The 20,095-nt window shown below is 30.6% G+C and overlaps 1 protein-coding gene and 1 long non-coding RNA gene across 3 annotated transcripts; one reads left to right on the top strand and one right to left on the bottom strand.

The window, feature by feature from the left end:
* Positions 1–184: 184 nt before the first annotated feature.
* Positions 185–2,251, top strand: LOC117131771. The gene is made up of 2 exons (XR_004455110.1): positions 185–1,329; positions 2,021–2,251. It is a non-coding gene; the product is annotated as an uncharacterized LOC117131771 (long non-coding RNA).
* Positions 2,252–4,959: 2,708 nt separating this feature from the next.
* Positions 4,960–14,380, bottom strand: LOC103850507 (trihelix transcription factor PTL-like). Of its 2 annotated transcripts, XM_009127268.3 has the most exons (3): positions 7,583–14,380; positions 5,823–6,529; positions 4,960–5,738 (listed from the first exon to the last, which is right to left on the bottom strand). In XM_009127268.3, the coding sequence occupies exons 1-3, from the start codon at positions 8,053–8,055 to the stop codon at positions 5,230–5,232; spliced, it is 1,689 nt and encodes a 562-aa protein (XP_009125516.1). In that variant the 5' UTR covers positions 8,056–14,380; the 3' UTR covers positions 4,960–5,229. The 2 variants fall into 2 exon arrangements, with proteins under 2 accessions (XP_009125516.1, XP_009125515.1); XM_009127267.3 differs by having other exon boundaries at positions 4,960–6,529.
* Between the last annotated feature and the right edge of the window lie 5,715 nt (positions 14,381–20,095).

Genomic DNA, 20,095 nt, shown 5'->3' with positions numbered 1-20,095 from the left:
TTATGAAGTTTTATTAAATTAATCGATAAAAAGATTATAACGATTCTTATTTACCATGAAAGAGATTTTAACAGACATTAATACAAATGTAGAATGGGGTTAGAAATTTAAAACAACACTAAAAATTTTAGGCTTCAATATATAAAATATTTACCGAAAACTCAATATTTTCGTAGGGACACATAGATTTTGAGAAAATTTCAAAAAATATGACAATATTGTTTTAATGCATAGTTGCATCATGAACTAAAATATAATGATATTCAAAGTGAGACTTTGTTGTCTCCATTTTTCAAGAAACTAGCGATTTTATAGTTAATTATTCTACTGGTTTTGAGAGTATTATGAAGTTTTACTAAATGAATTGACAAAAAATTATAACGATTCTCATATACCATGAAAGAGAGTTTAACATACGTTAATAAAAATTTAGAATGTGGTTAGAAATTTTAAAACAACACTAAAGATTATTGGTTTCAATATATAAAGCATTTACCAAAAACTCAATATTTTCGTAGGGGTTAACATATAGATTTTGAGAAAATTTTAAAAAAATATGAAAATATTGTTTGAATGTATAGTTGCATCATGCAATAACATATAATGATGTTCAAAGAGGTTTGGAGCCTTTGTTGTCCCCGTTTTTCAAGAAAATATCAATTTTATAGTTAATTATTCCACCGTGAGAGTATTATGAAGTTTTACTAAATGAATTGATAAAAAAATTATAACGATTCTCATATACCATGATAGAGAGTAGTTTAACATACGTTAATACAAATTTAAAATGTAGTTAGAAATACAACACTAAAGATTATAGGTTTCAATATATAAAGCATTTACCAAAATATCAATATTTTCGTAGGGTTAACACATAGATTTTGAGAAATTTTTTAAAAATATGAAAATATTGTTTGAATGTATAGTTGCATCATGCAATAACTTAAAATGATGTTCAAAGAGGTTTGGAGCCTTTTTGTCTCCGTTTTTGAAGAAAATAGCAATTTTATAGTTAATTATTCCACCGATTTCAAGAGTATTATGAAATTTTACTAAATTAATCGATGAAAAGGTTATAATGATTCTCATTTACCATGAAAGATAGTTTAACATACATTAATACAAATATAGAATGTGGTTAGAAATTTTATAACAGCACTAAAAATTTAGGCTTCAATACATAAAGTATTTACCAAAAACTCAATATTTTCGTAAGGGTTACCACATAGATTTTGAGAGAAATTCAAAAAATATGAAAATATTTTTTTAATGCATAGTTGCATCCTGCACTAACATATAATGATGTTCAAAGTGGTTTGGATCCTTTTTGTCTCCGTTTTTTAAGTAAATAATGATTTTATAGTGGTTATTCCACTGATTTTGAGAGTATTATGAAGTTTTACTAAATTAATTGATAAAAAAAAATTATAACGATTCTCTTATACCATGAAAGAGAGTTTAAGAATCATTAATAAAAATTTTGAATGTGGTTTGAAATTTTAGAACAACACTAAAGATTATAGGTTTCAATATATAAAATATTTACCAAAAACTCAATATTTCCGTAGGGGGGTTAACACACAAATTTTGAGAAAATTCGAAAAATATAACAATATTGTTTTAATGCATAGTTGCTTCATGCACTAACATATAATGATGCACAAATAGGTTCGGAGCCTTTGTTGTCTCCGTTTTTCAAGAAAATAGCTATTTTATAGTTAATTATTCCACCGATTTTGAGAGTATTATGAAATTTTATCAAATTAATCGATAAAAAAATTATAACGATTCTCATTTACCATGAAAGAGAGTTTAACAAACATTAATACAAATGTAGAATATGGTTAGAAATTTTAAAACTACACCAAAAAACTCAATATTTTCGTAGGGGTTAACACGTAGATTTTGAGAAATTTTTTTAAAATATGATAATATTGTTTTAATGCGTAGTTGCATCCTGCATTAACATATAATTGCATTAACATATAATGATGTTTAAAATGGTTTGGAGCCCTTTTAGTCTCTATTTTTCAAGTAAATAGCGATTTTATAGTGGTTATTCCACCGATTTTGAGAGTATTATGAAGTTTTACTAAATTAATTGATAAACAAATTATAAAGATTCTCATATACCATGAAGAGAGTTTAACATTCATTAATACAAATTTATAATATGGTTAGAAATTTTAAAACAACACAAAAGATTATAGGTTTCATATAAAGCATTTACCAAAAACTCAACATTTTTGTATAGGTTAACACATAGATTTTGAAAAAATTTCAAAAATATGACAATATTATTTTAATACATAGTTGCATCATGCATTAACATATAATTATGTTCAAATAGATTTAGAACATTTGTTGTCACCGTTTTCTCACTGTTTTCTATTGGTAATAGGGATAAAACGAGAAGAGTGAGATAAAGTTGCACAAAAAAAAAGGGAAGAGTGAGATAAAGGCAAATGGTAACTTTCTCTCTGACCATCAACGCACTGAATCGACCAGAGCTTCCTTCACTACTCTTCCTCTCTTTTTTTTTTTTTGGTAAAATTACTCTTCCTCTCTTGTATCTCCATTTATGTATATACATTAATTAGGTTTAGTCCTCTGGACCAAATTTCAACCACGATTTATAACAATAAATACCCCAATTACAAAACACAAATTTGATTTAGTTTTTTTTTTTAATAATGTCCCAGCTAGTCTTGAAGATACCGTAACCAAGCTAAATTAAAAAAAGGCATCACAAATCCTTTCCCTAGTATATTAAGTTTTGAAAAAATATATATATACTTCTATAAATACAATATATAAAATTATTTTCGGTCTCAACTACTCTCGATCGACATTACATGTGATATAATGAATCCAATGGACAAGCACTGTTTGGTTCTTATATGTTATTGTATTTATAGCTGTTCGGGAAGCCCTGCTGCATGCTAAAGCTCGTCACCTCTCCAATATCTGCTTCAAATCAGATAACCAAGTGCTTGTTAAAGCACAAACTCGAAGCAACATCCGGTGGAGCTCTACGGAATCAACTTGGATATCGAGAAACTATCATCATCCTTTTCTTCCATTACTTTTGCTTATGTTCCTAGGACTCTAAATTCTGCTGTAGATGCCCTAGCTAAAACTGCTTTGTACTACTCGAACGTTTAGCTTCTGATTTTAATGAAATGTTTGGTTGTTCAAAAAAAAAATGTTATTGTTCTCGACTATATTCATAGTCTTCCATCGAAAAGCATTGATGTATATAGGCTATGTCAATTTCTTCATATAACATTAAAATATTTGTTATTTCAATCCCCCGGAAATTTGGTTAAGTTTGTGGGGATGTCTTGTTGATATAAGAATACGGATACTTATTATGGAATACAATTTTTAATGGTCAGGAAGAATCTATCTTATTAAAACTCAAGTACAAAATTGGAGTGTTTGGAGACTTGAATAGGACTTTTAAAATTTTGGAGTGTTTGGAAACATGGATTGCAGTCTTTTAAAAAAAATATTTTTGTTTGAAAACAAGGATAATAGTATTAAGAAAAAAAGTAATGGGCTTATGTTTTTTTAAAAAATTGAAAGTTATCTAGGCCACTTTTAAAATATACCAAAATGGGTCAATCTAATTCCCTAAAATTTTTTTTTCTAAACTAACCATAAAACAAAATTTAAACTTTATATACATATTTCAAATCAAAATAATAATTCAAATTTGATTTATATCAAAAATTGATTCAAAAATATACATATATTCAAAAATGGATTTTTACTAAATTATTTTTCAATAACCATTATAAAAAAATATTGTCAATATATATAAGAAAATATAATACAAAGCCCAATTTGAAATACCAACTCAAATTATGGTTTTCATATTTCATATTAAGTTTTAAAAATATAATATATGTAATTATTTATATGATGGTATGTATAAAATACTATTAATTATATGATTACTTATATGATGGTACATATAAAATACGATTAATTATATGATGATAAAATACGATATATAATAGTGACTAGGGATGGGCTTTTGGATACCCATACGGGTTTAGTTCTGATCGGTTTGTATTTTGGGTTTTCGGGGTCAAAGATTTCAGCCTTATTAGAATGTTTCTAAATTTTGGTTTGAGTTCGATTTGGATCTTTGCGGGTTTGGTTTGGGTTTGGATAACTAATTTAAATTATTTTTAAAGTCTTAAATCATTATATATTTTAAATTTCTCAAAATGTATAAATAAAATAATATATTACGTATAAATTTGAATAACATATGTCATAATACTTAAGCTTAACATATCAATTGGCTTGATTTAAAATTTTGGATACGAAATCAATAATTATTTTAAGTATTTTTGGTGATTTGAGTATACTTTAACTATTTCAGATATTTACTTTTGACTATCTATATATATTTTCAAGTATTTAAACCAATTTAAAAGTATCATTTTTGATGTTTTATATACGTTAAATCTAAAAATAATTAATATATATAAGTATATAAATCTATTTTTAGATAAATTCGGATACCCAAATACTTCGGTTCGGATCAGATTCGGTTCTCTAAATAACAAAATTTTGAATAATTAGAATATTTAATCAATTTATGTTTGGGTTTGGTACTATATCTTTGGATCGGTATCGGTTATGTTCCTCGGATTCATTTTTCCAAATCCTAATAATTACATGAAAAACAAATATCAACATATTTTTCAAAATATACACCCGCGCGTCTGCGCGGGTCAAAATCTAGTTAAGCTTAAATGTCGAGTGGTTTTGAGACATGCATGATTTGTTTTTTCTTTCTAGTTACCTATTCCTATGATATGTCTTGTCTACTTTTGCGTGTCTATGCCTTTAGATATGAAAACATAAATTTATCTTTATGAAATTTTATTTTACGAGATGCGATCTTTGTAGTAGCATATATCAGGTATATAGATGCATCTGTTTACTACTAGAATCAAGGTTCAGTACTAGAAAAACATATAAGAAGTCTTACAAAATGACAAAATGAAAACATAATAAGAATTGGTTATAGCCTACTTTAATTTGACTTTCATCTTATAATTTGGTCGGTATGCCCCAACCAAATCTATCCCTTTCATTCTAAGCATCGTGTGACGTATATAATAGTTAAGTCAAGGTTTATCTCTCATAAAACTAACTCAAAAGAATTAGCTAACCTCATGATTACCTTCTTCGTTGGAAATTAATTACTCACTCATGATTCTCTCCTTTATTTAGCCTCAAACCATAACTCTCCCACAGATTCTGATCTCCGTCTCCCATGAAGAACGGGAAGCAGTTTGTATTAGCGGTCATTGCACCGCTCGGGTTTCCAGCGGCTGCGTTTACATTTGATGTTGAAGAACCCACATTGCCTTGTTCATTCATCTGATGACGCTGATCATTATCATTATATCCACTTTCTTGATTGTTGTAGATCGTATTTTCTTCGGTTGTTGGATAGTAACCGCCGCAGCTCGACGAATTGTCCTTCCTTTTCTTGTTCATTTTCTTCTTTCCATTGCTTATCCACTCCCACTTTTCCTTGCATAACAAGGCACTTTTCTGATCGAACCCTAACTGAGCCATTTTCCCTGCGACTTCCTCCCATAAAAAATCATCCGAGCATCCTCCCAATATCTCTTGAAACGCCGAGTCCATACTAGTTCTTATCTCCATAAGCTTTGTGATCTCTTGCTCATTCCAGCAGCTACCACTTCCTTCAATAGAAACATTGTTAGTCATTGTTTGGTCGCTTTCATTCTCATTCTGATTCTCACTATTCTTTTGAATCTCAATATTACCATTAATCCTCTCCTCTGGGGATGAACATAACGGCTTTATCAACGTCTTTCCGGTCAAAAACTGCAAAGCCTCAATCACAGCCACATCCCTAGCTTCCATCCTCTCCCTCTCTTTAGACCAAAACAAATGCTCTTTAGCGATTCTCGCAGCTTCACTCTTTCTCCATTCCTCTTCTTTCATCATCCTTTGTTCCTCTTTGTCTTCAATAACCTTTGTCAACTTCTCAAGCCAAACATCTTGACTTTCTATCAACCTTTTCATGTTCACATCAATGAACTCCTTTATCTTATTTTTCCAACTCCTCTTTTTCCTTCTTCTACTAGAATCATTCCCCTCAGAAGAGGAAGTCATCAGCTCCAGCTCGGAGGAGTTGTAGTTGTTAGAAAGGCTTAGGCTTTGACTATGGAAACCATGAACACTATCAACGTTATGAATGTTAGACGTTGTTGTAGTAACGTTCATACCGTTTTGGGTGTGGAAACCATGAAGAGCATTGCTCATGAACTGTGTGTTATGACTGGGACAAGGAACCAAGTTGTTGGAATCACCGTAGAGCGCCTCAAGCTGCCGGAAAAATCTATAGTGTTTACCGTCTTGTCTTCCGGCTTTGCCTTCTCTAGTCTTCTTATAGTATTTGTAAAGGTTCTCAAACTTCTCTCTGCATTTCTTCCCACTCCTTTGGTATCCATGTTCCTCAGACATAATCCTAAATGTTAAAGCAAAATAAGACTACATGTACAATACTTCATGTTTCGATTGAAATTTGAATACCCTAATCTTGAAACTAGGTTTGAATCATTGACTGTTCATACGATATTCATATATATATATTTTTCATGCATAAAATGTATATAGAATAACATGTATGGTCTATTTGGTTAAGATTAGATAATGACCCACATAAAAGTTTGTTTTTTCTAACATACACTGGTTATAACTTCCGGACCAAGATTGTTTTGGAGACTTACTAGTGGACTAATAGTATAACACAAGAACATGTTTCTATGCATAGTTACACAAAAGAAGAGGGTACATATCTCCAGAAGCTAAGAAAGATGAATCAGAAGTTATCAGTAAAAAAGGAGAAAACTAGAATCAAAGTCAAAGAAGATAATAAATCTTTTTATTTTACTATTTTCTATGTTTTACCCTTTTGGGGTTTTAAAGCACCTGCTAATGTCTTAACTGAAACTGCCAAGGTCTGGTCATTCTCTTGACCAAACCAAAACGACTCCTAGAGAAATTGTTTTTAACTGACCACTCTGCAGTCTGCAGATACACATCAATATGTGTGTGTATATTTACATATATATAGGTGGAATGTAATATTTATGTGTCCCTATATTGATCAGCTGAAAAAGTATGTTGAAATTGAGGAGCCCAAGGGAATTGTTGAGATCACATTCTTTCTAGTCATTAATGCAGAAAAAGGATTAACTTGTCTTCGGGATTATCACTTGAAAGGTCTAATTTTTAACAAGAAATCGTATGAAAGGTCAAATCTGAAAAAAACCCAGAAAACAAAATGCTTAAATTTTATTAATATTTTTTGAAGATGTAGCTGTTTAGTGTTTAGAAATGAATGTTTTCTTCCATTGGAAATTAATTAATTTTCTCCTAATTGACTAACTTTTAAATAGGAGACAGTGTCGATGAATCAAAAGACTCTTATGGTATGAATTGGTTTGAGAAATGTGCTTAATATTTTTTAATATTTTTATGAAAAATAAGAAGAGAGAGAGATTAGAGTGAAGCAAACCTAGAAACTTCATCCCATAGAGGTCCCTTTTGATTAGCTTCTTTGAACTTATGATCAAGACGAGATCTAATCTCCAGCAGAGTTAGGGTTTCTTGTCTCGGCCATCTCCCTGTTCCTCCACCATTTCCTCCGCTGCTGCCTCCGAAACCTCCTCCGTCCAGAAACCCGCTAAACCCAACTGCTCCACCGCTGCTGCTAGCGTTTAAGTTACTGTTATTTCCAGCCGTCGAAGAATTCCCACCCAGTCCATGTATGCCACGTGGTAAGAAACCCATTTCCTGATCTGTAGTGAACTGATGTAGCCGGTGGTGTTGCGGCGGCGGAGGGGGCGCAGCCGGAGCTAGGTTAAAGCCAAAGAAGTCGGAGGGAAAATGAGAAGAGGTCGACGGTGATTCCGTCGTAGTCGCCCTCCCCCCGCCTTGCATGAGCTGCCGGAGCTCCGGTACACCATACTGAGGATGATGATCGTCCATTTTTAGATTTATACTCAGCTGAAAGAGAAGGAAAAAGTAAAGGCTCTACCCTTTTAATTCCAAAGAAAGAGAGAAAAGATTGAGCTTTTTTTAGAGAGGGAGAGACTGATCGTGTAGTTCACGAAAAAGGTCGAATGTAAGCTACAGATATGGTCCCATGACTTAATAACATTTTTTTTTATTTTTCTTCTTGTATGAGTGTGGGCGAGAGAGGGAAGAAACCGATGTATGGTATGGTCTATGGATACTACATACAGATCTTTTTGTATGAGATTTTGTATGTATACTGTATGTTTTAAGTTTTTGTACCATGTCCATGTGTCTTAGTTCTCATTATCTCCTATCAAATAATTTGAATACATGCATTGATGCATATATATTCATTTCAATGCAAGGTTAGATAAAATAATACATCGAGCCATCGAGGCATTCTTCTTTAAATCTTGGCTGTAGAATTGGTTTTTAAATAATGATCTGAAGACACTTTTCCATTTCCTCTGTAGATTTTTTACTACCGAGTTTCATTAATATTTTGGATTTTTTGTATGGGGATAGTTTTAAGGCAATTTGCACATGTGACTCCATAATTGACACAACCTTTTTGGAAAACAAAGGGTTGCCTATAAAATTATTCCCTTGAATTATTAGGTAACATCATTATTTTGGCTGCAGTCTAGGATATTTTTCCCATTTATTAAAGTATTATTTACTTTGTGAGCCCCTGAATAAGTAGATACTTGCACATTTCTATATCCCTACTTCTAAGAGCAAGAAATGACTCTAAAATCATTAATTATGGATATATATATCCTAAAAACCAAACAGTTTTTTCACATTAGATATTGTCATGTTTAATAATTCGTGTACCTTTTTTTTTTACTTTTAAATCTGTCATTCAGCTTTTAAATCTTCGTATTTCATAAAAAAAGGTTTCCTCTGCACTGAGAACTTTATAAGAAAATTTTCGAGAGACATGTTTGTGAATTTATTTGAAAATCAAATTAAATTAATTGGCCGCAATAAGAGGGTGTCCTCTGCAAAATTACCAAATTATTGGCTTTTATGCTCCCCAACATTTCAATCTGTCTAATCCCTAACCATTTGGCTTTATTGTTCCCTTTTCACACTTTTATTGCTTCAATCCTAATGTTCACTGAATTTTTTAATCCTCATTTCGATATTCATTTCATGGAACTAAACATTCAAATTCGTATTTAGAATGATATCATTATTAGATTTATCATGATTTTTTACCGCTTTAATTTGAAAATCAAACAAATATCAGAACTGAACCTTTTTTTGACAAAAAAATATCAGAATTGAACTATCTATCTAATTCACCTCGTTGTAGCTAGTGATGCTCTCAGCATATAAGTTTATTCACCTGATTAATTATTAATTTAAAGTTTCGTATAAAATAACTATTGATGTTATGTAAAATACTGCTATCGGAATTCTGAATTTGCGAAATTCCAGCGTAATTTTTTTCACATGTCATGAACCAATGAATCAGAAATATTCGTTTGTAAGGAAAAATTAGTGGAACTAATGAAGATTGTGAGCAAAAAAAAAGATTTTATTGTATTTAGTGATGAGAGCTGAGTCACGTGCCACATTTGTAACCGTATATTATAAGACCCTCTCCCATCAACAGTATCCTCATTAGGCACACCGAAACGATGCCGTCGATTTTCTATAACTTGTTTTAGGGTTATTTTCGAGCTTTCTTTGGTTTATTTTCTTTTCTTCGTTTCTTAATTTATTTAAATAAGAAATAAATAAATATATGCTTCTCTCTTCCATGGATTGCAGACAAATAACAAGGTTTTAGGTTTGTCACCTACCCTATTTATTGTTTCTTCACCGCCAAATTAATTGACACCTTATCTTCTTCTTTTCCATCTCCTTTGATTTTATCAAATATTGTAAGGAGGTCAATTCTTTGAATTATACTTCATTCACCTCGTTTTTCTTATAACAAAACCAATTTCGATACTTTGAATGATAAATTTCAAAATTCAGTTCAGACTAGTATAGGAAATATCAAAAATATATATAAGAAACATTTTTTCTAGTAATTTATGCATTTCCTTTGTATTTCCCAATATATCACAATATAATCACATTCAAATTGTATTGGATTTCGATACTGACACAACTATAACTATATTTAGTTGACATAATTCTAGATTAGGAAATTGAAAAATCTAACAATCTCTCTATATAGTCATATACTCCCACAATTTCTAAAAGATCCATGTTTTAAAATTTTCATACTTTTTAATAAAACATTTTAAAACTTAGCTATAAATGCATGACTTTTTGTAATTCTATATTTTCTAAATTTTTAAACTAATAAGATTTTTAAAAATGCAATTAATGTTTTTGAACTTCATGATGATAGGAGTTTCAAGGCTCCTAATCAAATGTTGTAGTATAAAGGATGTCAAACCAGTTCTAAGTGATTCTAAAGCAAAGGGAATGCAAGACCATGCTTAATCTAAGTGCTACTAGTTTTTGAGATGTTTTTAAACTAGATTACTACCTAAAATGCAATAAAGGACAAAGCTTTCTTTCTTATAAGAAGGGAGAACTCATGGGCTATGGGAATCAATCTTGGGTGATCAAGATTCAACCTAAAGGTGTCAACTTTGAACCAATCTATATCTACCTTAGACCTAGACACAATCCTAAGCAAACTCTATCCCTAGATGAATGCTCATTTACCTAGATAACTCAAGCATCAAATCCCTTTGGTTGAATGTTATCTAGGTAATCATTAATCACAAGTCTACTAGCCATCTTAACACCTTTAACAACAAATCCCTTTGGTAAAGGATGTTAAAAGCTTAGGAGAGTTGGTTCAGGCATTTCATCAAACACCTTCCGGGTATGAAATGCCTAGAGCTCAACTTTAGAGAGGCCAACTCTAAAGTTGCATTAAAAGCCCTCTACTAGCAAGGAATAAGATTGATCTACACCTAAACACCTTAGATCTAGCTTAATCACCCTTAATCTCTCTAACCCATGAATCCAAAGATGACTACTCACTATTTTCCATGATGAGCCCAAGAATCAAAGATGATTTGGTGCTAATCATGATTAGTGATCAAGATAATCAAGCAATCACAAGAGAAAAATGATCAAGATAGGATCTTTCACCTAAAAGTTCTTTTGTGATTAGATAGAAAACAAGATAAGATCCTACAATTAGGTTTAGAGAGTATTTATGTGACTTCTAAAACCTAATGGGCTTAATTAATCACTTCAAAAGCCCAAATAAAACATAAGTTTTCGACATAAGATAAAACGCGGCGCGGGTGCACTAGGTCGCTCCCATAGGTCGCTCCGAAACACATGCTTCACCTCTCCAAAACGCGCGCGGGTTGATGACGTCGCTCCAGAGGTCGCTCTGCATCCGCCGCGGGTGAGTGACGTCGCTGCCATAGGTCGCTCCGCATAATGAAAGTCGTCGACAAGAAGTTGGGCTTGGAGCGGGTGTATCACCTCGGTGCAAGACGTCGCGCCAGCCTTCGATTCTTCTGGAGCGGGTGTCGCACGTCGCTCCCGTACCCCGCTCTGGTGCTTTGCTCGCCTAAACAGCATTTTCCACTCCCTTTTTGATCCCAAATGCTTCCAAGTACCTCTAATATCTCCAATGGAAACTCCAAAACCTGATAGAGACTTATGCAGTGCAAAAAGAGACTAAAATGCATGATTCCTAATCTAGATGATCAAAACATGCAAGAAATAGAGGGTTAAAACAATGTAATTATGCAAGATATCACTTCACAACTTCTCATTATTAGTTGACCAAAATTACATTGAAAATATAAAATATGTACTCCCTCTATTCCTAAATATAAGATGTTTAAATAGAAAAAGACATTTAAGAAAACTATCTTTTGTCTAGAAAATATAGTTAAAACTATAAATTAATGATATTCAACCAATTATAAAATATACTATTAAAATATGATTGGTTATATAGTTTTTAATAAAGTAAAAGTTACTTAGAAAAATGAAAACATTTTATATATAAAAATATCAAAATTTTGTAAAACATCCTATATATAAGAACAGATGGAGTACCTTTTTGAAACAAAAATGGGGAAGGAGGTGCTCCGAAGGTGGCCTCTAGTTTCCACGTCGGGTAGAGGCGAAGGATGCATTTGCGCGAAAGTGATTTTTTTTTTTTGTGAAACTAACGAAAGTGAAATTAAAAGATTAAAATATCAACTATACTACTACTAAGATGGGTCACTGTTCCACATGCAAACAATAATTCTCAAAATATATAACAATAATATATATGCGGTAGGGCCTTTATTCATTCGTACATCACCAATGTATTCGTACATTGATTATAAATTCGTACTTTATGGTTAATAAGACGTATATAATTCATATGAGGGTACACTAAAACGAAGAAATTACTTAAAACGAGTTTCATTAGTGAGATAACACATCCAAAAATATGGCTTACTTAAGATAAACACTGAGTTACTATTTCCTAGATTTACAACATTAGTCATCGGTGACCCTTTCGATATGAAAATGTCATGATTCTCGTTAAAGCAAACTTTGGTTTTTATTGAAAAAAGGGAAAGTTGCCTCAACCATGATCTGTTTTATATAATATATTTTTGTTCTATCAGTGAAGATCTCTCTCTTTAATTTGCTAATAACGAGATCTATTTTTCCATTGTTGTGTATGAATCAGAATATAATATTCCTCAGCAATCATACCGTTCAAAAATTAAAACTGAAAGACATTCTTGATCGCAAAGTTGGGGACCACGGTACCAAAATCACGAATATAAGTTCACTTAAGAATATTTGACATAAGATAGCTAGATGCCGACAAATTCATAATGATCACTTTGGATTTATTTTAAAAGAAATTAATAAGTGAAGAAGTGATTATTTCTTAGAAAGGAGTCAATGACAAACAAAAGCAACATATACATAGATTTTTGAAATTTTTTTTAAAAAATTATACATGTTTAAAGAGTTTTAGAAACTTTGTTGTTTCCGTTTTTCAAGAAAATGACGATTCTATAGTAGTTATTCCACCTATTTAAGGAGTATTATAAAGTTATACTAAATAAATTGATAAACACAATTATAACGATTCTCATATACCATGAAAGAGAGTTTTATATACATTAATACAAATATATAATGTGGTTAGATATTTTAAAATAACACTAAAAAGTTTAGGCTTCACTATATAGAGCGTTTAACGTAAAACTCAATATTTCGTATGGGTTTATACATAGATTTTGAAAAAATTAAAGATATAATAATATTGTTTTAATGCATAGTTGCATCCTAAACTAACATATGATGATGGTCAAAAAGCCTTGGAACATTTGTTATCTATGTTTCTCTAGAAAATAACGATTTTATAATGGTTAGTCCACTAATTTAGGGATTACATAAAGTTTTACAAAATTAATTGATATAAAATTAGAAAGATGTCCATGTTCGATAAAAAAGAGTTTAAATAACATTGATACAAATTTAGAATGTGGTTACAAATTCTCAAATAACCCTAAAGATTATAGGCTTCAGTATATAAAGTATTTACCAAAAACTCAATATTTTCGTAGGGGTTAATACATAGATTTTGAGAAAATTTCAAAAAATTTGACAAAATATTTTTAATGCATAGTTGCATCCTGCACTAACATATGATGATATTTAAAGAGGTTTGGAGCATTTGTTGTCCTCGTTTTTTAAGAAACTGGCGATTCTACAGTGGTTTTTTTTTTTGAAACACTCGATTCTACGGTGGTTATTCCACCTATTTAGGGAGTATTATGAAGTTTTACTAAATAAATTGATTAAAAAATTATAATGATTCTCATATACCATAAAAGATAATTTAACATACATTAATACAAATGTATAATGTGGTTAGAAATTTTAAAACAACACTAAAAAGTTTAGGCTTCAGTATATAGAGCGTTTAACGTAAAACTCAATATTTCGTATGGATTTATACATAAATATTGAAATAATTCAAAAATAAAAAATATTGTTTTAATGCATAGTTGCATCATAAACTAACGTATGATGATGGTCAAAGAGGCTTGAAACTTTTGTTGTCTATGTTTATCTAGAAAATAGCGATTTTATAATGGTTAGTCTACTAATTTAGGAATTACATGAGTTTTACAAAATTAATTGATATAAAATTAGAAAGATGCTCATGTACCATGAAAGAGAGTTTAAATAACATTAATACAAATTTATAATGTGGTTTCAAATTTTAAAATAACCCTAAAGATTATATGCTTCAGTATATAAAGCATTTACCAAAAACACATAGATTTTGAGAAAATTTCAAAAAATTTGGCATTATTGTTTTAATGCATAGTTGCATCATGCACTAACATATGATGATGTTCAAAGAGGTTTGGAGCCTTTGTTGTCCCCATTTTTCAAGAAAATTGTGATTCTACAGTGGTTATTCCACCTATTTATTGAGTATTATGAAGTTTTACTAAATAAATTGATTAAAAAGTTATAATGATTCTCATATACCATAAAAGAGAGTTTAACATACATTAATACAAATGTATAATATGGTTATAAATTTTAAAACAATACTAAAAAGTGTAGGCTTTAGTATATAGGGCGTTTCACGTAATACTCAATATTTCGTATGGGTTTATACATAGATTTTGAACAAATTCAAAAATATAACAATATTGTTTTAATGCATAGTTGCATCCTAAAATAATATATAATGATGGTGAAAGAAGATTGGAATTTTTGTTGTCTATGTTTCTCTAGAAAATAACGATTTATAATGATTAATTTACTAATTTAGAGATTTAGATAAAATTTTACAAAATTAATTGATATAAAATTAGAAAGATGTCCATGTACGATGAAAAAGAGTTTAAATAACAGTGATACAAATTTATAAATATTATAGGCTGGACTCCGAAGATAATATATAACGAGGTGTTAACTGGTGTGGAAAGTGAGATGCGCAATCAATTCATAATATTGCAGAGATCGATTTTCTAATAGAAAAATCGAATTGTAAGCAGAGTATGTAGAGAGTGATGGAATCATGAACAGTGTATAGTAACTGTAAGGCTGTAAGAAGAATAGAGAAGAGAGTTCTTGATAAGGGAAACATGCTGAACAGAAGAATCTCAGCCTTGCTCACTCAGTCTTTGTATTAGGCCGACAAGTAAAACAAATATATTTTTCAAATTATTAAATAGAATAAATAATGTTTCTTAAATGTATTATAATTCTTAAGAAGCCAATGAAATATATTTTAAAGAGTAAAAATATTAATGAGAGTCTGAATTTCAGAGTGGTCAGACCTGATGACTTGCTTTTCACGTAGGTAGACGTTCGATCCATGCAATGTACATACATGTACAGACACAGTGTTTTGTAAAATATCCACCATTATTGCTCCCTAACAGTTATTTTCTTTATTTTAGATTGTTTTCTTAGTACATGAAGAACTATTTACGTATATGAAGTAAAACAGTTTTCTTTTCCTTTGTAAATAAGAACTAATTAGTAAAACGTATAAGAAAAGCTCCTATGGGTAAACCAACTGGAGTTGTTAGAAAAACACATAAAAAAAATCGACAATCTCTTAAGATAAAGAAAATGGTCGTATTTGGTTTGAATAGTCGAACCTGGCCGAACTGGAAACCAAATTAATCGTGAATAATGTATTCGTAAACTTAGAGAGAAAGGAAAATTAAGTCATAACTTAGTCTGTAAAATGATAACATGTATAAATAATTAATTAAGGACTGACCCCATAAAATATATCAAGTGTTGCAGGAATCGATTGGCCTAATAATATCTTGCTTCTTCAATGCCACCGTAGCAAATCATGGCACGACTACGACGGGCCTTCCTAAATTTCCTATGCCTTTATAACACATCATTATCTGTATGTGTTGTTTTCCCAAGAACGTTTGAGATTGCTGTTTCCATAAATTGGTCAACTGGTAGCTATCGCTGTTTCCTTAATCTCCTGTTTAGCATTAATCCTGGGCTACTTGATTAAGATTGGTCCTAATATATTATCTGAGTCTTTTTTTATCTTTTCGGGGGATTCTTAAGTAGACTTTGCTTTGTTGCAGCTAGGGGTGGGCACTTTACCCGATATCCGAAGTGGCACCCGAACCCGATCCGAAAAACCCGAACCGAAATCCGAACCGAAGTAGCTCAATACCCGAACGGGTATTGAATAAGGAGAGATTGGATACCCGAACCCGAACGGATAATATCCGAACCCGAATGGATATCCGAAGATAACCGAACATATATTTAATTAACCTTATATTTCTAGTTTATATCTCTCATTTTATATAAAATATTTATATTGATACTACACATACTTTAAGTTCATATGATATACATACAATTTCAGAAAAAAATGATTTGCTGCTCACTTAAAATGCATGTCAAGTTTTTTATTTCAAAAATTAACAAAAAGTTACATCCAAAATTAAAAAAAAGTAACTAAATTAATGTCTTTTTAGTTTTAAAATGTTATGTCCAAATCTATTAACCATTCAATCTATTAAAAATAAAAAAATTAATTAACTGAAAGTTATATTTTTAAATACAACAAATTTGAGAAATGAAAATTTTAATTTTTTTTTTTCAAAATCTAAATATCCGAACACGATCCGAAATAACCGAATCCGAACTAAAAATACCCGAACCCGATCCGAAGTACAGAAATACCCGAACGGGTTCTAGACCTCTATACCGAAATACCCGAAAATCCGAAATACCCGACCCGAACCCGAACGGGTACCCGAACGCCCACCCCTAATTGCAGCTATAGGACTAAAGTATTCTCTTGTATCTTGTAACCATTTCAACATGAAACGATTTCACATATTTGACAAAAAAAACGTTTGAGATAGTTAAGTGTTTTACTTTCGCACACATATTAATAAAAGATCTACAATAACAAATACACTACAAGAAAACAGCGACATACTGAGGGAAAAAATCGTCGGTATGTCGTCGGAATAACGCTATTCCGACGACATACCGACGAAAAAAGTCCTCGGAAATAACTCCTCGGAAATTCATTTTTCCTCGGAAATCCCTCGGAAATTTCCGACGGAATTCCGAGGAAATGAATTTCCGAGGAAATTCCGAGGACAACAAGTTCGTCGGAAAGTCCTCGGAATATTCCGAGGAAGATGTCGTCGGAATATCCCGAGGGATACACTTCCTCGGAATATTTCCAAAATTAAAAAAAAAAATATAAATTTATTTTTTTAAATTGAAATTCGAAAATATAAAATTAAAATTGAAATAGAAAACATATTTAAAATACAAAAAATAATAAAATAGCTTTTATAAATAAAAAAAATGTTTTATAAATACAAAATTAGTTATAATAAATATAAATATGAAATCATCTTTTTATAAATACAAAATAGTTTTTATAAATACAAAAAATAATAAAATAGTGTTTATAAATCAAAAAAATGTTTTATAAATACAAAATTAGTTTTAATAAATATAAATATTTTTATAAATATGAAATCATCTTTTTATAAATATAAAATAGTTTTTATAAATACAAAAAATAATAAAATAGTATTTATAAATCAACAAAATGTTTTATAAATACAAAATTAGTTTTATAAATATAAATATTTTTATAGATATGAAATCATCTTTTTATAAATACAAAATAGCTTTTATAAATACAAAAAATAATAAAATAGTGTTTATAAATCAAAAAAATGTTTTATAAATACAAAATTAGTTTTAAAATATGAAATCATCTTTTATAAATCCAAAAATCGAATTTATATACAAAAAACGTTTTTTATATTTAAAAATAGTTTTTATAAATACAAAAATAAAAAAATAGTGTTTATAAATCAAAAAAATGTTTTATAAATACAAAATTAGTTTTAATAAATATAAATATTTTTATAAATATGAAATCATCTTTTATAAATCCGAAAATCGAATTTATATACAAAAAACGTTTTGTAAAATCGAATTTATATAGAAAAACGTTTTGTAAATACAAAAATAATAAAAAATTTATAAAAAAATTCTAAATCAATTCAACACAACCAAATCACAATTCTAAACCTATTACACAACAAATCACAATCCTACCCAATCACCCTAACAAAAATCTATCAAAAAACTTCTAAAATCATCAAATCTACTTAAGAACCTAACAAATAGGACATAAGAGAGTGGGATAAGGTCCTTACATGATTTGTAAGGGAATGGAGAGGATTCGCTGGAGATATCGTCGCCAGAGAAGGTGGAGAACGCCGGAAGGAGAGAGAGATCGCCGGAGAGGAAGAAGAGAGAAATGGGGAAGAAGATGTGTTCGAGTTTATAAAACCTAGGGTCCGACGGATATTTTCCGTCGGAATTTCCTCAGTATTTTCAATTTCAATTTTCGCGAAATATTTGGCGGCTTGTTTGCCCGGTTAAATGAAAATATTCCGAGGAAATTCCGACGGAAAAAGAATATCCGTCGGAATTTCCTCGGAATATTTTCATTAATTCGAGGAAAAAGAATATCATGTGCATGTATTTCTATAAATTTATATGGTTCCTCGGAATTTCCTCGGAATATTCCGAGGAAATTCCGAGGAACACATGTTTGGGGTTTCAAAACATCAATTTTTTTTGCCCTATATCATTTCTTATACAAATGCAATGCATACCATTGAGAAATCTTTGTATAGATGATCATAAACCATGAAATAACAAAATTTCAAAATGAATTGTAAGTATTCCCTTTACCGTTCATTAAAGTGTATAAGTGTTTCTCTTATGTTGTGGGGATTTCGTTCATACAATCGGAAAAGTGTTATATAAGTGTTTCACTTAAACAAATTTTGACTTCATAATCAGTCTAAGACACTTAATAGGGGTTATATAAGTGTTATTCAAACCGCAAAACTTTGTTTTCGGTTTAAAAACCCTACTTCCTCGGAAAAGCCTCGGAATATTCCGAGGAAATTCCGAGGAAAAACAAGTGTTCCTCGGAATTTCCTCGGAATATTCCGAGGCTTTTCCGAAGAAACAGAAACCCTAAAAGCAAAACCCTTAATCGTCGGAAAAGCCTCGGAATATTCCGAGGAAATTCCGAGGAACACTTGTTTTTCCTCGGAATTTCCTCGGAATATTCCGAGGCTTTTCCGAGGAAGTAGGGTTTTTAAACCGAAAACAACGTTTTGCGTTTTGAATAACACTTATATAACCCTTATTAAGTGTCTTAGACTGATTATGAAGTCAAAAATTTGTTTAAGTGAAACACTTATATAACACTTTTCCGATTGTATGAACGAAATCCCCACAACATAAGAGAAACACTTATACACTTTAATGAACGGTAAAGGGAATACTTACAATTCGTTTTGAAATTTTGTTATTTAATGGTTTATGATCATCTATACAAAGATTCCTCAATGGTATGCATTGCATTTGTATAAGAAATGATATAGGGCAAAAAAATTTGATGTTTTGAAACCCCAAACATGTGTTCCTCGGAATTTCCTCGGAATATTCCGAGGAAATTCCGAGGAACCATATAAATTTATAGAAATTCCGAAAAAATATGATTTTCTCGGTATTTCATCGGTATATTCCGAAGAAATATGATTTCCTCGGTATTTCCTCGGAATATTCCGAGGAAATATGATTTCCTCGGAATTTCCTCGGTATATTCCGAGGAAATTCCGAGGAACCCCAAATTTTGGGTTTCCTCGGAATTTCCTCGGAAATTCGTCGGAATATTCCGAGGATCTCATTTTCCGTCAGAATGTCCGTCAGAATTACGCTGTTTTCTTGTAGTGATACAACTGTTAAAATCATATAATAGTTGTGAAAACTACAGAAACATAACTAAAAGTAATAATTTTATGTAGGATTTATATTGCTAATCTGCAATTCTTATACTCGTTACTTTACCAAAAAAAAAAAATTTATACTCGTGAAACATCTCGCTATACATACCGCAATCATGTTATACGAAGCGATG

Source organism: Brassica rapa, chromosome A02, assembly GCF_000309985.2.
Source record: "Brassica rapa cultivar Chiifu-401-42 chromosome A02, CAAS_Brap_v3.01, whole genome shotgun sequence".
Classification (NCBI taxonomy): Eukaryota; Viridiplantae; Streptophyta; class Magnoliopsida; order Brassicales; family Brassicaceae; genus Brassica; species Brassica rapa.
Note: the sequence above shows the minus strand (reverse complement) of the source record. Positions and strands in the feature narration are given on the sequence as shown.

Bases quoted from the DNA above. Each gene is read 5' to 3' on its own strand.
- LOC103850507 (XM_009127267.3), bottom strand. From the start codon at position 8,055: ATGGACGATCATCATCCTCAGTATGGTGTACCGGAGCTCCGGCAGCTC. The intron at 6,530-7,582 runs GTTTGCTTCACT...TTTAACATTTAG, and splicing joins CTATGGGATGAAGTTTCTAG to GATTATGTCTGAGGAACATG.